General features: G+C 42.6%; 1 protein-coding gene across 5 annotated transcripts in view; it reads right to left on the minus strand.

The window, feature by feature from the left end:
- Positions 1 to 484: 484 nt before the first annotated feature.
- Positions 485 to 19,516, minus strand: part of DTX3 (deltex E3 ubiquitin ligase 3) — a 58,787-nt gene continuing 39,755 nt past the window's right edge. For all 5 annotated transcript variants that reach the window (XM_075265678.1, XM_075265681.1, XM_075265680.1 and 2 more), the window contains 3 exons: positions 16,762 to 17,516; positions 3,962 to 4,179; positions 485 to 2,593 (listed from right to left, as the gene is read on the minus strand). In XM_075265678.1, the coding sequence (XP_075121779.1) occupies positions 2,518 to 2,593; positions 3,962 to 4,179; positions 16,762 to 17,516 (1,049 nt within the window). In that variant the 3' untranslated portion in view covers positions 485 to 2,517. The remainder of the gene's footprint in view (positions 2,594 to 3,961; positions 4,180 to 16,761; positions 17,517 to 19,516) is intronic.

Below are 19,516 nucleotides of genomic sequence, written 5' to 3' on the forward strand. Positions count from 1 at the left end.
TTTTTCCAATTTTTTGTCGTAGTTCCTGTCCCACCTCCCCTGCGCTGTTATTGGTGCAAAAAAGGCGCCAGGGAAGGTGGGAGGGGAATCGAATTTTGGCGCACTTTACCACGCGGTGTTCGATTCGAACATGGCGAACACCCTGATATCCGATCGAACATGTGTTCGATAGAACACTGTTCGCTCATCTCTAATAAAGATGCATCTGCAACTAATACCAACTGTGTTCTCAACTGGTGATATCTCTGAATGAACAAGAAAAACTGAATTATTTCATATGACACCAAAAGCACTGCTCACTGTTTTATAATGCCCAAGATATAACTTTGAAGAGACCCCCCGCAAGCCTCAGCTGCCCTTTTACACAAGAGCTGTACTCCAGTTAGACCTACAAATCTCAGCTCTCAATAGAGAAATAAAGGAAAGTATAGAGAAGTACAGGATTTCACAGAAAGGAGACAAAATTTGTTAATAAAAGCAAAATTTATTGAGAACATGAACGCCACAAGAAAAAACAAATGTTACTTGAAAGTTTAGTTACACTTTAAGAAATACACGACGGGTCCCATACAATAAGTATTAGCTATTGCAGTAATATGGGTTCCATACAGCGAGCATTACATATTGTAATATGGGAGAGAAGACAAGTGATTCCAGACTCAAGACAAGATCTTCGCCGTCTCCACGTCTTGGTCAACCCCATCTCTATGATTATGAAAGCAGAATTGCCAAGATGGCTGTCTATAGATGCTTCAATTATATAACCAATACAGACCGATAAATAAAACACAAAGTAATTAGAAATAAATTGTAATAAAACTTAAACACAGATTAGTTAACATATTTAACATTCTACATGGGGTAGATCTTTCTGAATATTCCTTCTTTAAAATATTTCACCAATGGTGCTTCAGACATAAGCAGCCTGTAAAGCTCTGTCACATAAATATAAGGTCAATATCACAAGAGTATAATATGGGCAAATTTCTGCACTCGTATTATGGCCGCAAGTTCGAACCTGACCAGTCTGAGGCCTCAAACTAACAGCAGTATTGTGACAGGCCTCGCAGCCATGTGATAGTGACGGTAAGGATCTTTAGAGCTGTAGTTGGCTGCTATATGTGCACCCGCCTTGTGTGAAATAGACCTACCGCTGTGGCACCCCAACCAGCACGACAGATATTGCACTGAAAATGTTACCAAAAATATCTCTGAAAGACATCTCAGATCATACGTGGCAAATTACCAAAGGCTTTCGGAGCCACTTAGACCACTCTAGGTGACAACCTGATACTTAGAATTATTAATAATGACTTCTATATATAGCCATAGAAAGCAGCTGAAAAATGGACGCACCAATATCAAATTTGTAGGGGCACTGGCTACTTGGCTCTGAAGATGTACAGTGTAAGGGAAAGCTATGTAAAGTTATCTGGAAAATATTACTGTGGCATCACCTTCAATAGCATATTAAAATAAAAAAATCTATGCCATATTTCTGGCTGCTAAACGTAAACTCAACAGAAGAGAGAAGAAAACCAAATGTGAATGATGCTGTATTACCAGACATAACTGTGTGACCAGGTTGGATAACAATTCTTACATTCATGGGTCAAACATTACACAAACAGGCAAAAAAAATCTTCACTTTTGTAACTATGTCGTGTCCAATTGAGTGGCTAAATATTCCTGTCATGCTTTTTTGTAAATGGCAACTAGCAGCTAGAATTCTAGGTGTCTGAAAATCCCTTTTGTATTGTTTCGGAAAGGATATTAAGTAACGCCATTCATGTGGAGATACTCTGCAATGAAACGAAGGAGCAATGGAAAAGAAAAAGGTACAGTAAAATGAAGACTATAGGAGGAGTCGCATTGCAGCATCTAGTACAATGGGCAATCAAAGGTGTGAAAATAACAAGATCCATAATGAATTGCAGTTATCAGGACTACAGGATCCAGAATGTGCCGAAACAATTATACGCTGGTCTTTTCTAGTGGCTACAAAGCTCAGGATATGATGGAATTCCACAGAAATGGATATCAGAACTGCAGGAACCGGAATGCACTGTAAGATCACAAACACTTGTCTTCTCTTTCTCTGAACTATAGCCAAACACTAAAGGAGAAAAGTGGTGAATAACTGGACATCCAGCCGGAGGAGGCATCTCCGCAGGTTTCTCATCCGTGGTCCAGCAAGAGTTCTGTCTGTAGTAATGTTTCACAGACACCATCAATTCTCCGACTATCTTCAGAGTCACCAGCACGGTGAACCAACAAAGTCAATAACATTAAACATGAAAGATCATGTGCTCTATGCCGAGTCGCCATATAAGTTATCGTCTTCAATATCCAATCAGCAAAAGAGCTAAAGTGGAAGAGGAAGAGGACAAAACAGAAAAGAAAACAAAGCCTAAGTTGTCTCCGCTGAAGATGGGAGTTTGGTCTCTATTGTCATGAAATTCTCCTTCACCTGTCGACCCCCAACTAACACTCACAGACGACAGGTTTCTTCCCCCTCTAGTCAGCAGTGATGCCTTTGGCTCGCAACTCCTCTTGAACTCTCAGCAAGTAAGTGGGGTCAGGGTATCCAAACCTGAAGGCAATACAGAAGAAATTTAAGCTTAGGGTCAATAGATTAAATACACAATTACATTATACATAATTATATGGACTTTTTTTTGCACAAATTAACATAAAAAGGTCCACTACAGTGAAACTTGAGTTAGTAAAAAAAAACTTAGGGTAAGTACACAGGAGCTTTTTTGGTCAGGATTTTGAGGCAGTCAAAAAAAAAATGATTTCATTGGGAGCCGGTCAGCGATTTCTTCATTCTTCAGGCGGATACGCCTCATGACCTCCGCCTGAAGACACTCCCTCCCGACTAGGCCCATTCATTTGGGCCTAATCCAGAGCGGAGTGCGCGACTGGATGCTGGGGCACTGCACCGGCATCCAGTCGCAGCTACCCTTATTTTGGACTGGAATCTGAGGTGGCTTCCGCCTCAGGTTCTGGTCCAAAAAACCCCGTCCGAACTTACCCTTATAGATCGAGCAGTGCACAACTACAGAAAACAGCAGGGTTGTGGCGTCCGACTCAGACTCCTTTATTACTCCACAGTCTAATTCTGACTCCTGCTCCGACTCTTTCATAAGTGGCTTACAGTCATGGTCAGTAAGAAGCCCTAATTTGATTTTTCATACTGATGACCTAACCAGAGGATATAAGTCATTAGTATGTGATCTGTGGAGGTCTGACACCTGGACCCTGCACAGATCAGCTACTGCAGCAGCATTCAGGTGTTGGAAACTATAGCAGTACACAGTGGTGATTTTATTGCCTGTCCATATTTGCTGCCCATCCACTAGCAGCTCCTGGCACCCAGAGGTTGCGTCAACAGCTGATCTGTGCAGGGTTCATGTGTCGGATCCCACAAATCACATATCAATGACCTATCCTGTAGATAGGCCATCATTATTAGAAATGGACTGAGGGCTAGAAACTCCTGTAAAAGGTGAATCTTAGAGATCTCAAAGGAATTTATCAGCCCCGAATGCATTTCTAATACTATTGACATATCCACAGGATAGATTTTTAGTATCTGATCTATGGGTGTCTAATAATCAGACACTGCACAAAGCAACTGATCCAGTTGTGTCCTGGCGCTGGTAGCTACATCAGTGGATGGAGAGCGTCAGCAATCTGCTCGTATTCAAGTACTAGGAACAAAGCTGCAACTCCGTTCACTGTATAGCAGTGGTGCCAGGGAAATGCAGCTCAACTCCTATTACTTACTGCTTCCATTCCTCATACACTGTTGTAGCTTCCAACGTCGAACCCCACAGGACAGACAAAGATAACCTATCCTGTAAATAGAACATCAGTAGGAAAAATGCATTTGGGATCAGAATACCCCTATAAGTGTTTTCCATAATGCTGTAAATGAGTAAAAGCTAAGGCTTACAACTGTGGTCCTCCTGTGCAGTTAGTCTTGTGGTGAATGTCATTCCACGTTATGACATTAGGTCTTCCTGTAGTCATTGATGTCCCAATGGTGAAGGTCAAACGTTGGTCAAATGCTTTCTTAAAGAGTGTCAGGACTTTATTCCCTTCTGGGCAATCAGGTAAGTACGCCACACGAGTTGTTCCTGGATACCTCACGCCAGGATTTGGGTGCTCTGACTGCAGGGACAAAGTATACAATGAAGTCTAAAATATACACAGCACTTATAATATAGCAAGTCAATTACTGTTACAAAAATACCTAGGATTTAGTATGAAAAACATGTTGTTTTCAGTGGATTCAGTATATTCAGCTAAACAAGCCAATCCAAAAGCAACTATATAATTTAGAAAGATATTATAGTTGCTAGAATTCAGGCTTCACATCATTTGCAAACAGTTTTTATGCAATTTTTTTCCACCCTGTGTTTTTGGATTCATGTGTATGTCACCCAACAATATCATTAAAACTTCATGAAGATACATGCCACTTAAAGGGGTTATCCAGCTTCCAAAAATTATTTGCACATACATCCACAGCAGTTCTTAATACTCACTGTTCCCTTGTACACCCTTTGCCTGGCTTTATTTTACTTGCTGCTGCTTGTATCACTGTTATTTACATGCAGTGAATCTGTGGACAAACTACATTTCCCATGATTCATCTGCCTGCTCTCCATTATTGTTGTTTGCTGGCTGCACTACTCACAAGGGAGGAATGAGCTTGCAAACAAACTGTCACAGCAGAGGTCAATGACCTGAAAATAAATCGGATAAATAGTGCTGAATTTATACAGGGTGTATATTAGGAAGTGTTTTGTATTGATGCATCTTGTTATTAAAAAAAAATTCCAAAAACTTGATATCCCCTTTAACGTATACAATACCGATAGACAGATGCTGCTAAACAATTCCTAGACCTCACAATGCCTTTTTTACTTCTGTGTTAGGAGCCTGACACCAGAACCCGGAATACCAAGTCTGCCCCATAGATATGTTAGGGTCACATGAATCTAACGTTGTTTCCCTCATGAGCACTTTGAAGCAATGAGGACGATGTTGCTCACCTCTTTGCAGAATTAGGAATGCCCTCATTTGCATATTGCCAAAAACAGAAATATTTCGACACCGATTCACAAGGGGGAAACACCATGTGATTCAGGTGGCTCTAACCTATCTATCTGCAAGTCTGGGTTGGTAACCTGCTCTCTAGTGACAGACTCCCTTTTAGCTGACTATACACATTGAACTGACGTCAGTGGTCTCACCGATAATATGATATGTATGGAGACACTGTGATAGTTCCCCTACATTGGGTCATACAAGCCTGTCTGAGGCACAAGATGATCACTCGCTCTCCTAGAGACTAAGCGAGCGCGGGATCTCCAGTCTTTTCATCATATGCTTGCTCTCATAGAGGACCCCGCACCCTCTCACTACTTTTTCTTCACTTGTCTTAACTGCCAATGTTTTTCCGTTCTGATGCCGTTACGACCTGATTAAAATAACTATCCAAGTCATGTGGTGGTCACTGCCTCCTACAAGGTCAAACTCCTCATCTCCTGCTGCTGTGAACACTCACCAGTAGTTTCGCGGACTACAGAATATTCTTTCCCACACTGTAGAATATATAAATACTCAAACCTTTGTCACATTTACAATCTTATGAGACAGAGACGGAAAGATTTTTTTCCCCACTTTGACAAATAAACTGACATCGCTCCATTACTGGTAAAAGTGTTTACATGCATATATTTTCTGCTAAGACTGGAACATTTATTCCTCCTTTGTCATTGTGGGTATAGACCATTGCCCACAGAGGAATTTACTGACATCCAATAATATAGTTTTCTGCTTGTAGGACAGAAATTCAACACAATGCGGGATATTAATGACCATAAATTATAGTTCAATTTCTCTTAATCTAGCGATTAATAGTCCAGAAATTTACCATCTAGGACAGAACTGCAAAGAATCTTAATATCTCAAGATCAAGTCCAGAAGAATGAAATAGAGAACCAACTGATAGAGTCGTCTGGTTAGAGTACCTAATAGTTCTCCAGAGATGTATCCTTAAATTCTATACATTCTAAACTTCGTTGTTTCTGACAGTCAGCACCCACACAGATCAGCTGTACTATATAGTGCATGGATGTGCAGATAGCTCCATACACTGTATAGTGGCAAAGTGACGGTACTGCAGTTCAACTCCGATTTGCATCAATGGGAGATAAGAGTACAGTGCTATCGACTTCTACCTCCTTGCACTGTACAGTATGGGCATCAGACGCACCCATGAACCAGCTGATCCATGTGGGAGCTGGTTGTCAGCCCTAGATCGATCAGAATTTTATGGCCTATTCTAAGGCCATTAAAAGATAAAAAAAATCACTGAAAAACCCTTTGAGGATAATGGTCTACATTGCAGAAACAGCACACAAATACAAATGAAAAACAAAGCATTTTTCTTTACCAGCAAAGTGAATGAAATTTTTGTTTTATCTCATCTACAGCTTATGGGGGAAAAAAGCTACAGAAAAGCTATTTAAAAAAACCCCAAAAACATGCATTTTTGAAAAACGCAGGATGATAACCATGAGCGTTTTCTCAATATATTTAATAGTGGGAAAGAAACAGAGAAAAACGCAACAAAAACTCAACTAAATACAATGTAATAAAAAAAATCAATGTGTACACCATTTTAGAGTTGTCTTTATAAAGCAACAAGATGGAAGGTAACACCCTCTCTCATGAACATAAATGAGTGACAGACACACACGTCTGGGGGCGGTGGCCATCCATGGGGGATCTATGGCAGGTCTGCCTGCTATCTCTCTCTGTCATCCTGGGTAAGATGTGATGACCATCCCAGAGTCCATCAGCCAGATGATCAAGCATGAACCAAGCTGGAACTGTACAAAATATCCAGACTGAAGAAATCTAACTATAAGCTGATGTAAGCTAATGAGACATTGTCATCTCTAGTAGCTACCTATATGTTCATAGTAAGATCCAGGAACTCATTTTAGTTCTAGGAGTATCATGTACTGTATATACCCGAGTATAAGCCGAGTTTTTCAGCCCCCCTCGGCTTATACTCGAGTCAAGCAAAAAAAAAAAAAAAAAAAAAGTTTTTTTTTTTTTTTTTTTTTTTTTTTTTTGGGGGGGGGGGGGGGGGGGTCTATGACCGGCCGAAATAGTAATGTAGAAAATCTCCCATAGAATAGTGGAAAAAAAGCTTTGAAAAAATAAAAAATAAATAAATGTTCCAAATCCCTCCTTTTCCTAGAATACATATAAAAGTAGGAAATCACTGTGAAACACATACACATTAGGTATCCCTGTGTCTGACAGTGCCCGGTCTACTGAACATAGGGGATCTGCAGCGCTCCTGTTCCATCGCGAAGGGGTTAATAGGAGCACCGTAGATACCCTATATCAGGCATGTCAAACATGCGGCCCTTTATAGGCATATCTGCGGCCCGCTCAAAAGTCTCAAACTTTGTCTCTAAAGTTTAGAGACACGGTTTGAGACTTTTGTGTGGGCCGCAGAGGTGCAAAACTCACGCTGCTACTCGCTGCTACACGCTGCTGCGTAGACGTGATGTGACGTGATGACATCACATCGCGTCTACAACTGTTAGCGCGCGAGAGAGAGAGAAAGTGCGGTGAGGGAGCGAGGACTCGGAGTCGTCGGAGAAGGTAAGTTTAATGTGTGTACACATAGAGGTGGAACGTGAAACTGAGGGCAGATGAAGGAGGGGACGGCATGACACTGAGGGCAGAGATGGAGAGGACGGCATGACACTGGGGGCAGAGATGGAGAGGACGGCATGACACTGGGGGCAGAGATGGAGAGGACGGCATGACACTGGGGGCAGAGATGGAGAGGACGGCATGACACTGGGGGCAGAGATGGAGAGGACGGCATGACACTGGGGGGCAGAGATGGAGAGGACATGAATCTGGGGGCAGAGATGGGGAAGACATGAATCTGGGGGCAGAGATGGGGGGACATGAATCTGGGGGCAGAGATGGGGGGCATGACACTGGGGGCAGAGATGGAGAGGACATGAATCTGGGGGCAGAGATGGGTGGGCATGAATCTGGGGGTAGAGATGTGGGGACATGAATCTGGGGCAGAGATGGGGGACATGAATCTGGGGCAGAGATGGAGGGGACATGAATCTGGGGCAGAGATGGAGGGGACATGAATCTGGGGCAGAGATGGAGGACATGAATCTGGGGGGCAGAGATGGGAGGGACATGAGTCTGGGGGCAGAGATGGAGGGGACATGAAACTGGGGGCAGATGAAGGGTGTATATGTAAACAGATAATTTTCTTTTATGAAACTAACAAAATCTTCTCAGAGAACAAGGCTGACTGATCACCACTTATAAGCTAAAAAAGATTGAAAAAAATGATATCAAATAAATGTTTAGTTTTTAATTGCTGTATTTTTGTTAAATATATTAGTTGCTGTTGCGCACTGCAAATATATGTTGCTGTTACATATTACTACTTCATATCTTGTTTTCATGACTGCTGTTGAAATACGTGTGTGACATTAGCTGCTGTGTGCGGCCCTCGCAACAACCTCTTGTTACTCATGTGGCCCTCGGGGCCTGCCCTATAATCAGCCAGACTGAGTTCCAAGTGGGGGAAAACCCCAGTCCTCAAGCTCAGGGAAGGGGCAGACAGACAACCAAAACACCCCCTCCCCTTCCCCAGAAACTACTGCAGCCAAAAACTCCAACCATTTAAATTTTTTTAAATTTCCAGTAGCTGCTGCATTTCCCCGCCTCGGCTTAAACTCAAGTCAATACGTTTTCCCATTTTTTTGTGGTACAATTAGGGGCCTCGGCTTATATTTGGGTCGGCTTATACTCGAGTATATACGGTATATAAAAAAAAACAAAAAACAATTGATTCTAGTAGGAGACAGTATATTGCGGGGAGGCAGGGGATCCTAGCAGCATAGATAACTGTATTGTTAGGACTCCCACCCCCGACATACTGGTAACACCATCAGCGCTGACGGATCAGGATCTGGGTGCAAAGAGACACAATCCATTGACATTTCAAACATTTCCATTAAGAATACAAGAGGAATAGTATAATTTGCTTATTTTATATAGAATACAAGTGTTTACTAAAACAGAGGTATAAGCAATGCTGACATGTCTTTAAAAAATCCAGAAAAACAACAAAACAACTGTTGCACATGTAGAAGCGCATAAGTGTATAATGTCAGATTATGAGAACACCTTGGCGTTCACCTTGTATTATATTCCATAGTAATCGGTAATCTATCTAGAAGTGTAATTCTCTTCTTGTCATTTGTCACATCCCTGCACTGACGCTCAGGTTAGTGGCAGCGAGCCACAGGCTACATTATGGCTTCCCAGGATGGATTACTGCTGAGGTGCATAGAAAATGTATTAGTGCGACTGAATAAACACACCGAGGGCACGCCAGGTAAGATATAGCCACGGATTAGATGTTATTAAAAGCCAATTGTTTATTAACCTGGCAGGAAGATGAGGGTGAAGTCATTTGTATACAGACAACTCTCTAAGTACTTAGCTAATACAGTTAACCATTTCAACCCTGAGTTGGCTCATCTGCTGCGACTCTCTGTGTTCACTTTTACATACTGTGTATATCAGGGTAAAAAGGCACTGGGGTTGATTTATTAATACAAGCGCTTTGTGCATTAGTCTTAATCCATTTGTAAAGTGGTGCAAGATACAAGAGAATTATAAGAAGGCTCCCGTACATCAAAAAACTAAATCTACACAAGCCAGGACAACTGATGGGCCAAGGCATTGTGCATGGGGACCTTTGGGACAGAAACCCCGTCCACCTAAAAAAAGCGGTTACCTGCGGAAACCAGACTGTAATGGGGTCCGCCCGGCTTCCGATGATTTTATACTGAAATTGGCAGAGAGAAAAGTCTTGCTTGTGATTTAAGTAGCATCTCAGGCAGATTCTCCTGAACGCTAATGTGAACCTAGCGGAAATGCTTCCTTTATATTTTTCATTTCTTTTGTAGCCACTCCTGACTTTGGCTCAAAAAAACACAGCAAAACACTTGCCGAAACACGTATATGCCTGGTTCACATCTGCATTCGGTATTCCACTCGGGGAGTCCACATGGAGACCCCCCCCAAACGGAATACCAAATGCAACTGCAAGCGGCATGCAGTAAAAGCACACAGACCCCATAGACTATTATGGGGTCCATGTGCTGGCCGCACACTGCCCACACGAATTATCCGGACAGGAAAGTAGATTGCGAACTACTTTCCTGTCTGCGTGATCCTTGCGGAGATCAGGTTGCAAGCACATGGACCCCATTATAGTCTATGGGGTTGGTGTGCTTTCACTGGCACACCGTTTTCAGCTGCGTTCAGTATTCCGTTCGGGGGGTCCTCATGCAGAATCCCCTGGACGGAATACCAACGCAGATGTGAATGAGGCTACACTTCTCACTTCTGCTCAATACTCTCCTGGCATTGGCTTAAAAAAATAAGCAGCAAAATCTGAAAAAAAAAAAAAAAAAACTCACTGGGTCCAAGTAAGCTTATATAGGCCTGTGACGTACACACACAAATATATATATATATATATATATATATATATATATATACACAGTAATCTTCTTCCCTCTACTCCCTTACTTCAGACAGTTAGTATAGGATGGAGGATTGTGGTTTTGTCAGAGGTTATATACACTCACCGGCCACTTTATTAGGTACACCTGTCCAACTGCTCGTTAACACTTAATTTCTAATCAGCCAATCACATGGTGGCAACTCAGTGCATTTAGGCATGTAGACATGGTCAAGACAATCTCCTGCAGTTCAAACCGAGCATCAGTATGGGGAAGAAAGGTGATTTGAGTGCCTTTGAACGTGGCATGGTTGTTGGTGCCAGAAGGGCTGGTCTGAGTATTTCAGAAACTGCTGATCTACTGGGATTTTCACGCACAACCATCTCTAGGGTTTACAGAGAATGGTCCGAAAAAGAAAAAACATCCAGTGAGCGGCAGTTCTGTGGGCGGAAATGCGTTGTTGATGCCAGAGGTCAGAGGAGAATGGCCAGACTGGTTCGAGCTGATAGAAAGGCAACAGTGACTCAAATAGCCACCCGTTACAACCAAGGTAGCCAGAAGAGCATCTCTGAACGCACAGTACGTCGAACTTTGAGGCAGATGGGCTACAGCAGCAGAAGACCACACCGGGTGCCACTCCTTTCAGCTAAGAACAGGAAACTGAGGCTACAATTTGCACAAGCTCATCGAAATTGGACAATTGAAGATTGGAAAAACGTTGCCTGGTCTGATGAGTCTCGATTTCTGCTGCGACATTCGGATGGTAGGGTCAGAATTTGGCGTCAACAACATGAAAGCATGGATCCATCCTGCCTTGTATCAACGGTTCAGGCTGGTGGTGGTGGTGTCATGGTGTGGGGAATATTTTCTTGGCACTCTTTGGGCCCCTTGGTACCAATTGAGCATCGTTGCAACGCCAAAGCCTACCTGAGTATTGTTGCTGACCATGTCCATCCCTTTATGACCACAATGTACCCAACATCTGATGGCTACTTTCAGCAGGATAATGCGCCATATCATAAAGCTGGAATCATCTCAGACTGGTTTCTTGAACATGACAATGAGTTCACTGTACTCCAATGGCCTCCACAGTCACCAGATCTCAATCCAATAGAGCATCTTTGGAATGTGGTGGAACGGGAGATTCGCATCATGGATGTGCAGCCGACAAATCTGCGGCAACTATGTGATGCCATCATGTCAATATGGACCAAAATCTCTGAGGAATGCTTCCAGCACTTTGTTGAATCTATGCCACGAAGAATTGAGGCAGTTCTGAAGGCAAAAGGGGGTCCAACCCGTTACTAGCATGGTGTACCTAATAAAGTGGCCGGTGAGTGTACACCTTAGATATATAACATAGTAAGACTAAGTAATGACACTTTAGTTAAGATTCCCTGTTTTTCAACATACCAGACAAAACACTGAGAAAGCGAAGTGTGAAAATCCCCGACTTCTCTGCCAGATTTCTTCAAGACTTGTTAGCAGTCTGGTAACACACATCTTGTTTGTATTCGCTCTCGTATATTTCTAGGTTTAGTGTTCCTCTAAAGCACATCCCCAACCCATTCCATGTCACTGGAAAGTGAGATTCTGGGTTTACTTTGGCAGAGTCTCTATAGTAAAATTTTTAGTGGTCCGAGACAGAAATACTACAGGATTACTCTCTCTGTAGTTGAATAGTCTTTAGGTAGAAAGACTCTGTATATAAAACCAAGATATGCATCTTCTGCCTTTCAGTCATGGATAAAGTTATTGGGTCCAACCTATAAACCTGCCTTCCAGGATGAACTTGATAGGTTGGACTCAGTGGCGTAACTACCGCCGTAGCAGCAGAGGCAGCTATCACAGGGCCCGGGACATTAGGGGCCCGGCACAGCCGCTACTGCTGCGTTTTTTTCTTTTTTCTTAATAGGCCGTTACCGGCTGGAGTTACTCCAGCCGGTAACGGGCCTTATTTACTTACCGATCCTGGCTGGGCCGGGATCGGTAAGTGACACCGCGGGCCCCACATAGACTATCATTATACTCGGGGGTCTTTGCAAATCCCTGAGTATAATGATCAGAGGCCGGAGAGAGGTAAGAAACATAAAAAACAGTGTTACTTACCTCTCCACGATCCGGGCAGGCTTCAGGCCTAGTTGTAGTTGTCTGCCTGCGTCCCGGGTCATGTAACGTTCGACGTCATTGAAGAAGGACGACAGCGGAGGACTGCAGCGGAGACAGGGGACAGGTAAGTAACAGTGGTTTTTTTTATGTTTTTATTCACCCTGGGTCTCCGATTATTATACTCTGGGGTCTGAAACGACCCCAGAGTATAATAATTGTTTATGGGTTTCCACAGTGGAGCATACTACTGACTGCAGGGGCGACTATGGGACATAATACTGTGTGTAGGGGCCATTAAGGGACATAATACCATGTGCAGAGGCCACTATGGGGCATAATACTGTGTGCAGGGGCCACTATGAGGCATAATACTGTGTGCAGGGGCCACTATGGGGCATAATACTGTGTGCAGGGGCCACTATGAGGCATAATACTGTGTGCAGGGGCCACTATGGGGCATAATACTGTGTGCAGGGGCCACTATGGGACATAATACTGTGTGCAGAGGCCACTAGGGGCATAAAAGAGCGCGCAGAAATGCGGAGGAGGGGGTCGATCAAGGTCTTCGGTGGCGGTCTGGAGGGGGGGGGGCATGTCAAAAGTTTGCCACAGGGCCCCGCCATTCATAGTTACCCCATTGGTTGGATTTGATGGACCTGTGTCTTCATCCAGCTTTATCTACTATGCTGCTGTATTACTACATATGGGTGAAGATAAGTTTTTATAACAATGAGCTCCAAATGTATTAAGTCTAGGTTCACACTTGCATCTGCTCTCCGTTGTTCGTATCCGCTGTGGAACCCAAACAATGGAGATTCCACTAAAATAGCGGTTACCCGTGGACACCTGCAGATCCAGATGGCTATAAAACCGATGGAGAGAAAAGTACTCCATGCAGTACTCTTCTCTCTGCCGATTTTTTGTGGAATCTGCGACGGAGACTCCGCCACAGATACAAACACAGTCAGGTGAGGATTTATTTTTTTTTGTCCATTGTTCATAAGTAAAAGTTCTATAACTCTATTAAAACTTGAAAAACTCCTGTAAAAAAGTGCGCTGTAAGTAAACTGGTACATATGAGCAGAATTATGACTTCCAAGCGCACATGCCAAAGAAGATGGCCAAGACCCAAGATGAGAACTTAGATAAAAGTTAAGTACATATATAGCAATTTTTAACTTGAGGTTTATAACATGGAACACCAAACATCAATAAAAGGCCAGTGAAAAAGTGAAAGTTTCATGGCACAGCACAATTAACATGTCAATCGCCAACTTAAACCTTGCTACATATTGTCCACATTTTTGTACTCAATAATTTGGTGACAAAGTGGGGGACCTTACGTCCTCCTTCCTCATCTGTAAGGTTATTACAGACTAATTCTTTTCACCACTGAATACAATAAAAAGCCCAACATACTTCACAACAGGCCTATTAAACGAAGAGACTATTGCAATGGGACTATCCATCACAAATAGCTAGTTACCAACTCATTACATAAATATATTCATGACCACCATCACATTGAATGAGCCCCAATTAATACTTAGTGGGTAATAGCAAGATAAGGACTGAGTTGTTTTCGGTGACTTGCGTTATGTATCATAAGGTTGAAAACAATCATCCAACTAAGTACTTGACATATCAGGAGAGACACAAGTGAGATCACTCCTGAAAGCTAAAAGCATATATAAGCCATTATAAAAACACTCAGCCAAAAGTGGAATTCTACTTTAATCAATTTCATCAAGGTAATTAGTTTTCCTGCGCAATTACAGACTGCAAAGCATCAGCGCTCTACGGATACTAGAGGACCTATGGTTATAAAAATTCACATTTACCCAGCAACATGAAAAAATGTACAGGAAAAAATTCTTGAGATGATAAACAGTCTTCTGGGATGTTCATTGAAAAGGTCAACCTACGTAGGATATGACATGGCTGAAAATATAGTCTAGGTCACCGGTCCTCAAACTATGGCCCGCGGGCCACATGCGGCCCGCCGAGGACATTTATCCGGCCCGCCGCATGTGGCCCGCGCTGTCGTCTGGATCGCTCACTAACGGGGAATCCAATTCCCCGTTAGTGAGCGGATCGCCGCTTTCAGTTGTATGTGCATTTGCACATACAACTGAAAGCTGTCAGGGGTCGCCCGACCGCGGCCTACACTGATGGCTGATGGCAGAGAGTGACCTCTGCCCCCGACGCAGGCGCAATGACGTCATCACTCCTGCAGTCTGGAAGGAGGAGGACGCACCGCGGCGGCTCTTCATGGGTAAGTAGGACAGTGTGGGTGTGATTGTACTGATGAGCATATAATACGGGGGGGGAGGGTACTCCCCCCACTGTATTATATGCTCATCAGTACCCTCCCCCCCCTGTATTATATGCTCATCAGTACCCTCCCCCCCTGTATCATATGCTCATCAGTACCCCCCCCCCCCACTGTATTATATGCTCATCAGCATATAATATAGTGGGGGGAGGGTACTAATGAGCATATAATACAGTGTGTGTGTGTGTGTGTGTGTGTGTGGGGTACTGATGAGCATATAATACGGGGGGGGGGGGGGGTAGTGATGAGCATATAATATAGTGGGGGGAGGGTACTAATGAGCATATAATACAGTGGGGGTACTGATGAGCATATAATACAGTGGGGGGTACTGATGAGCATATAATACAGTGGGAGGGTACTAATGAGCATATAATACAGTGGGGGGTACTGATGAGCATATAATACAGGGGGGGGTAGTGATGAGCATATAATACAGGGGGGGTACTGAGGAGCATATAATACGGGGGGGGGGTACTGATGAGCATATAATACAGTGGGGGGAGGGTACTGATGAGCATATAATACAGTGGGGGGAGGGTACTGATGAGCATATAATACAGTGGGGGGAGGGTACTGATGAGCATATAATATAGTGGGGGGGGGTACTGATGAGCATATAATACGGGGGGGCTAGTGATGAGCATATAATACAGGGGGGGGTACTGATGAGTATATAATACAGTGGGGGGAGGGTACTGAGGAGTATATAATACAGTAGGGGGTACTGAGGAGTATATAATACAGTGTGTGTGGGGGTACTGAGGAGTATACAATACAGTGGGGGGTACTGAGGAGTATACAATACAGTGTGTGGGGGGGTACTGAGGAGTATACAATACAGTGGGGGGGGGTACTGAGGAGTATATAATACAGTGGGGGGAGGGTACTGATGAGCATATAATATAGTGGGGGGGTACTGATGAGCATATAATACAGGGGGGGCTAGTGATGAGCATATAATACAGGGGTACTGATGAGTATATAATACAGTGGGGGGAGGGTACTGAGGAGTATATAATACAGTGGGGGGTAATGAGGAGCATATAATACTGTGGGGTGGGGGCATACTGAGGAGCAGGGGTGAACCTAGCCTTTTTGCCGCCTGAGGCGAAATATTTCGGCCCTCCAGTGTTTTGAGGGACAGTGAACTGGCCCCGTGTTTGAAAAGTTTGAGGACCCCTGGTCTAGGTAAAAGGATGATTTTCCCAAAATATGGTTCTTTGAACAGGTTGTACTGTCCCTACCACTGATAAAGATATTGGTGTAGATGTCCATCACACTTACTAGGTAAAGGTGGCCATACACATCAGATGAGCAGGCCAAACAAGCCACGTTCAGCAGAAATGGCCAACCATCTAATGCGTATGAGGTAGTCACAACTATTCTCCAACATCCGATGTCAGGGCAAGAAGGGTTGGCCAAGCTTGGATTTCAACGCATCCAATCCTTTCTCTTCTAAAGGGAAAAACACCACAAGAGGTATCGGACAGTGGCTTATAACACTCCCTTTTGGGAACATGTGCATGGTCAGCTGAACCAAACATGTATGGTGTGGTCGGCAGGAATAATTGTTGGCCACAGAGAATTCAGCAAAATCTGTCTAAGGTGTATGACCAGCTATACGCCCAGATTTTATCACCAGATTTCCTGTCCTTTCACAGTTTACAGTAGTTAAAAGATAAGTTCTACATCTCTTACCCCTTGGATGCCTGGTGGGAAGACATACTGGATGATAATCGTTCCATATTTTTCATAACCAGGAAGCAAAAGGCTGGAGTCCTTGGATACTAACATTCTACCATTCTCAGGTTGGTTGCCCACAAGTTGCCCATAGAAGCGACCACACATTGGACATGCTTTCTTCACTTGCAGAGCCCTGGTGATGCAATCCTCACAAAATGAATGCTGGCATTTCTCCAGGGTCTTTATGTTCTGAATCTCACCCAGGCATATTGGACACTGGTTCTCCCGGTCATCTTCTACCTCTTCTCTTCGGTGATCACGTGAGTTCCCATGACTCCCACTTGCTCCGCCACTGGAACTGCCAGGTAATCCCCGACTACTCGTACTTTGCTGACCTCTGCTATATACATTACGGAGATGTAACTCACCCGCATGTTCACTGTTTTTATCTGTATAAGCCATGCAACCTGAAATTTGATGTTGTTTGCAGGATTTTTTTAATTCTTTCTCAGTATCTTTTAACAAAGATTTCAGGGCTTTTCTGACAAGTGAAATAGTATTTGCAGGAACGTGACTATCAAAAGACAACCGCAGTACATAAATTTCAGAAGTTTCACCATCAATCAAGATGCGAACTCCACTGTCTTCTCTCAGTCGATTCAGTTTGGATGGAGTCTCTTTGTTGAGGAAATCCCAAACTGGTTTATGAACTGTGACTTTGTTCTTCGTGTTCACACCACAGGCTGCCATTCTGGACCAGACAAAGGAAACTTAAAGAAACAGAGAACAAACAAGAAGTTAGTAAGTTCAGCTTACCACTAAGAATACTTGCAAGATCACATGTGCATAAAACCTGAAAAGCACAATTTATTTTTTTATAGACTTTACTATTCACTGTATTTCATAACACAGCAGTAGCGATACGTCACCAGGATTTGTACTGATTATTAAAAAGGATTAGCCTAAAAAATATATGATTTGTCCTCATCCATTATAGTTATCCATACCTTAAACATCAGGATACTTATATACATCTGGTAAGTTAAAGTTTTGGTTGAAAATTCTCTTTGCCAGAAAAATTTGCTCTAACTTTATATGCATATAAGACATATAATATAACAAACACAAATTCATAATGCTTTTAGGTATGGTGAATTTTTTTTCCCATGGAGAAATTACATTAAGACTGCCTTCAGACATGGTTTTCTCTGACCTTCTTATGGTTTGTAAAAAAAAAAGTCCTAAAGAGAGGCCCATGAGAAAAAGCATAAAAAGGCGAAACCAAGAGAACCCTACATATTGTCATACATATTGTCATATATACTCAAGTATAAGCTGAATTTTTCAGCACAGTTTTTGTGCTGAAAAAGCCCCCCTCAGCTTATACTCAAGTTAAGCAAAAAAAAAATAATTTATTTATTTTTTATTTTTTTTTGGAGGGGGTGTCTATGACCAGCCGCAATAGTAATATATAGAATCTCCCATAAAATAGTGGGGAAAAAATAAGCTTTAAAAAAAGTATAATAAAAAAATAAAGTAAATAAAATTTCTAAATCCCTCCTTTCCCTAGAATACATATAAAAGTAGAAAATTACTATGAAACACAAACACATTAGGTATCCCTGTGTCTGAAAGTGCCCGGTCTACTGAATATAGGGTATCTGCAGTGCTCCTGTTCTGTTGGGAAGGGGTTAACAGGAGCACTGCAGATACCCTATATTCAGCCAGGCTTATATTCGGGTCGGCTTATACTCGAGTATATACGGTACATCAAAAAAGCAGCAAAACTGAAGTAAAAAGCCACAAAAAAGCACTTTTTACAGTGCAAGAACAAAATTCCAACTGCACTGGAATCATCTAATTCCAACTGAACTGGAATCAACTCCGGTTCTTATCATCTATTAACAATTGTTGGAAGTGGTGAAAGGTCCCCTTTAATGTGATCAGAATCCCCCTTTAACTGTCTACAGTAGCCTGTTCCAAAACACACAGTTATTCTCCCCAACCAAATGAATTATTACAGAATAGGCCGCAGTTACAATGGAGGGACTCTGACTACACTAAGCAGCAATTACTGTAGTCAGGATTTTTTTTCCTATTTTTTCTATATAGTACAAGGCAGGGAAGCGACTATAAATAGCTTTAGATTATTAAAAAAACAAAAAAAACAAACTCGTATTCATCTAATATTGCATAAAAGATAAATCTATAATTAAAAGAAAACTGATAAAAGATATATTCTAATAACATATAATAGAATAACGTCATTCATAACTACGTTATACATGGTATTGACCTTGCATGGCACTGATTAAAACACTGTACTTGAAGCCTGTTTAATGCCAGGAGGATGGTGAGCACATAACTCATTGATGCTAATGATCTGCTAATAAGCTTCTAGTTTTTACAGCACTTGGCATTTCTTAGTAGCAATTAGACAATTGTAGGAAACACCTGAGCTGCATTCACGTCTTTCATCTTACCAGTCATAACCATGGGTGTCCATTGTCAGCCGGAGTTAACACCTCCCATAACTTACCGCGCCAATCTAAACGCTAGACTTGCCTTATAATGCATGTATTTTACACTAGAATGATTTTTAAAGGAGTTATCTGGTTTCTAAGATTAATGGATTATCCTTAGGGTAGGACATAAATATTAGATCTGCTGGGATCCGGTTATCTGATTTGTAAGATCTGACAAGGATGGACAGCACTCCAGATAGCTGAGCTTGCTTGTAAGGATTATTTGCTGTCACACATTCTATGTT

Source organism: Leptodactylus fuscus, chromosome 2 (assembly GCF_031893055.1).
Source record: "Leptodactylus fuscus isolate aLepFus1 chromosome 2, aLepFus1.hap2, whole genome shotgun sequence".
NCBI lineage: Eukaryota > Metazoa > Chordata > Amphibia > Anura > Leptodactylidae > Leptodactylus > Leptodactylus fuscus.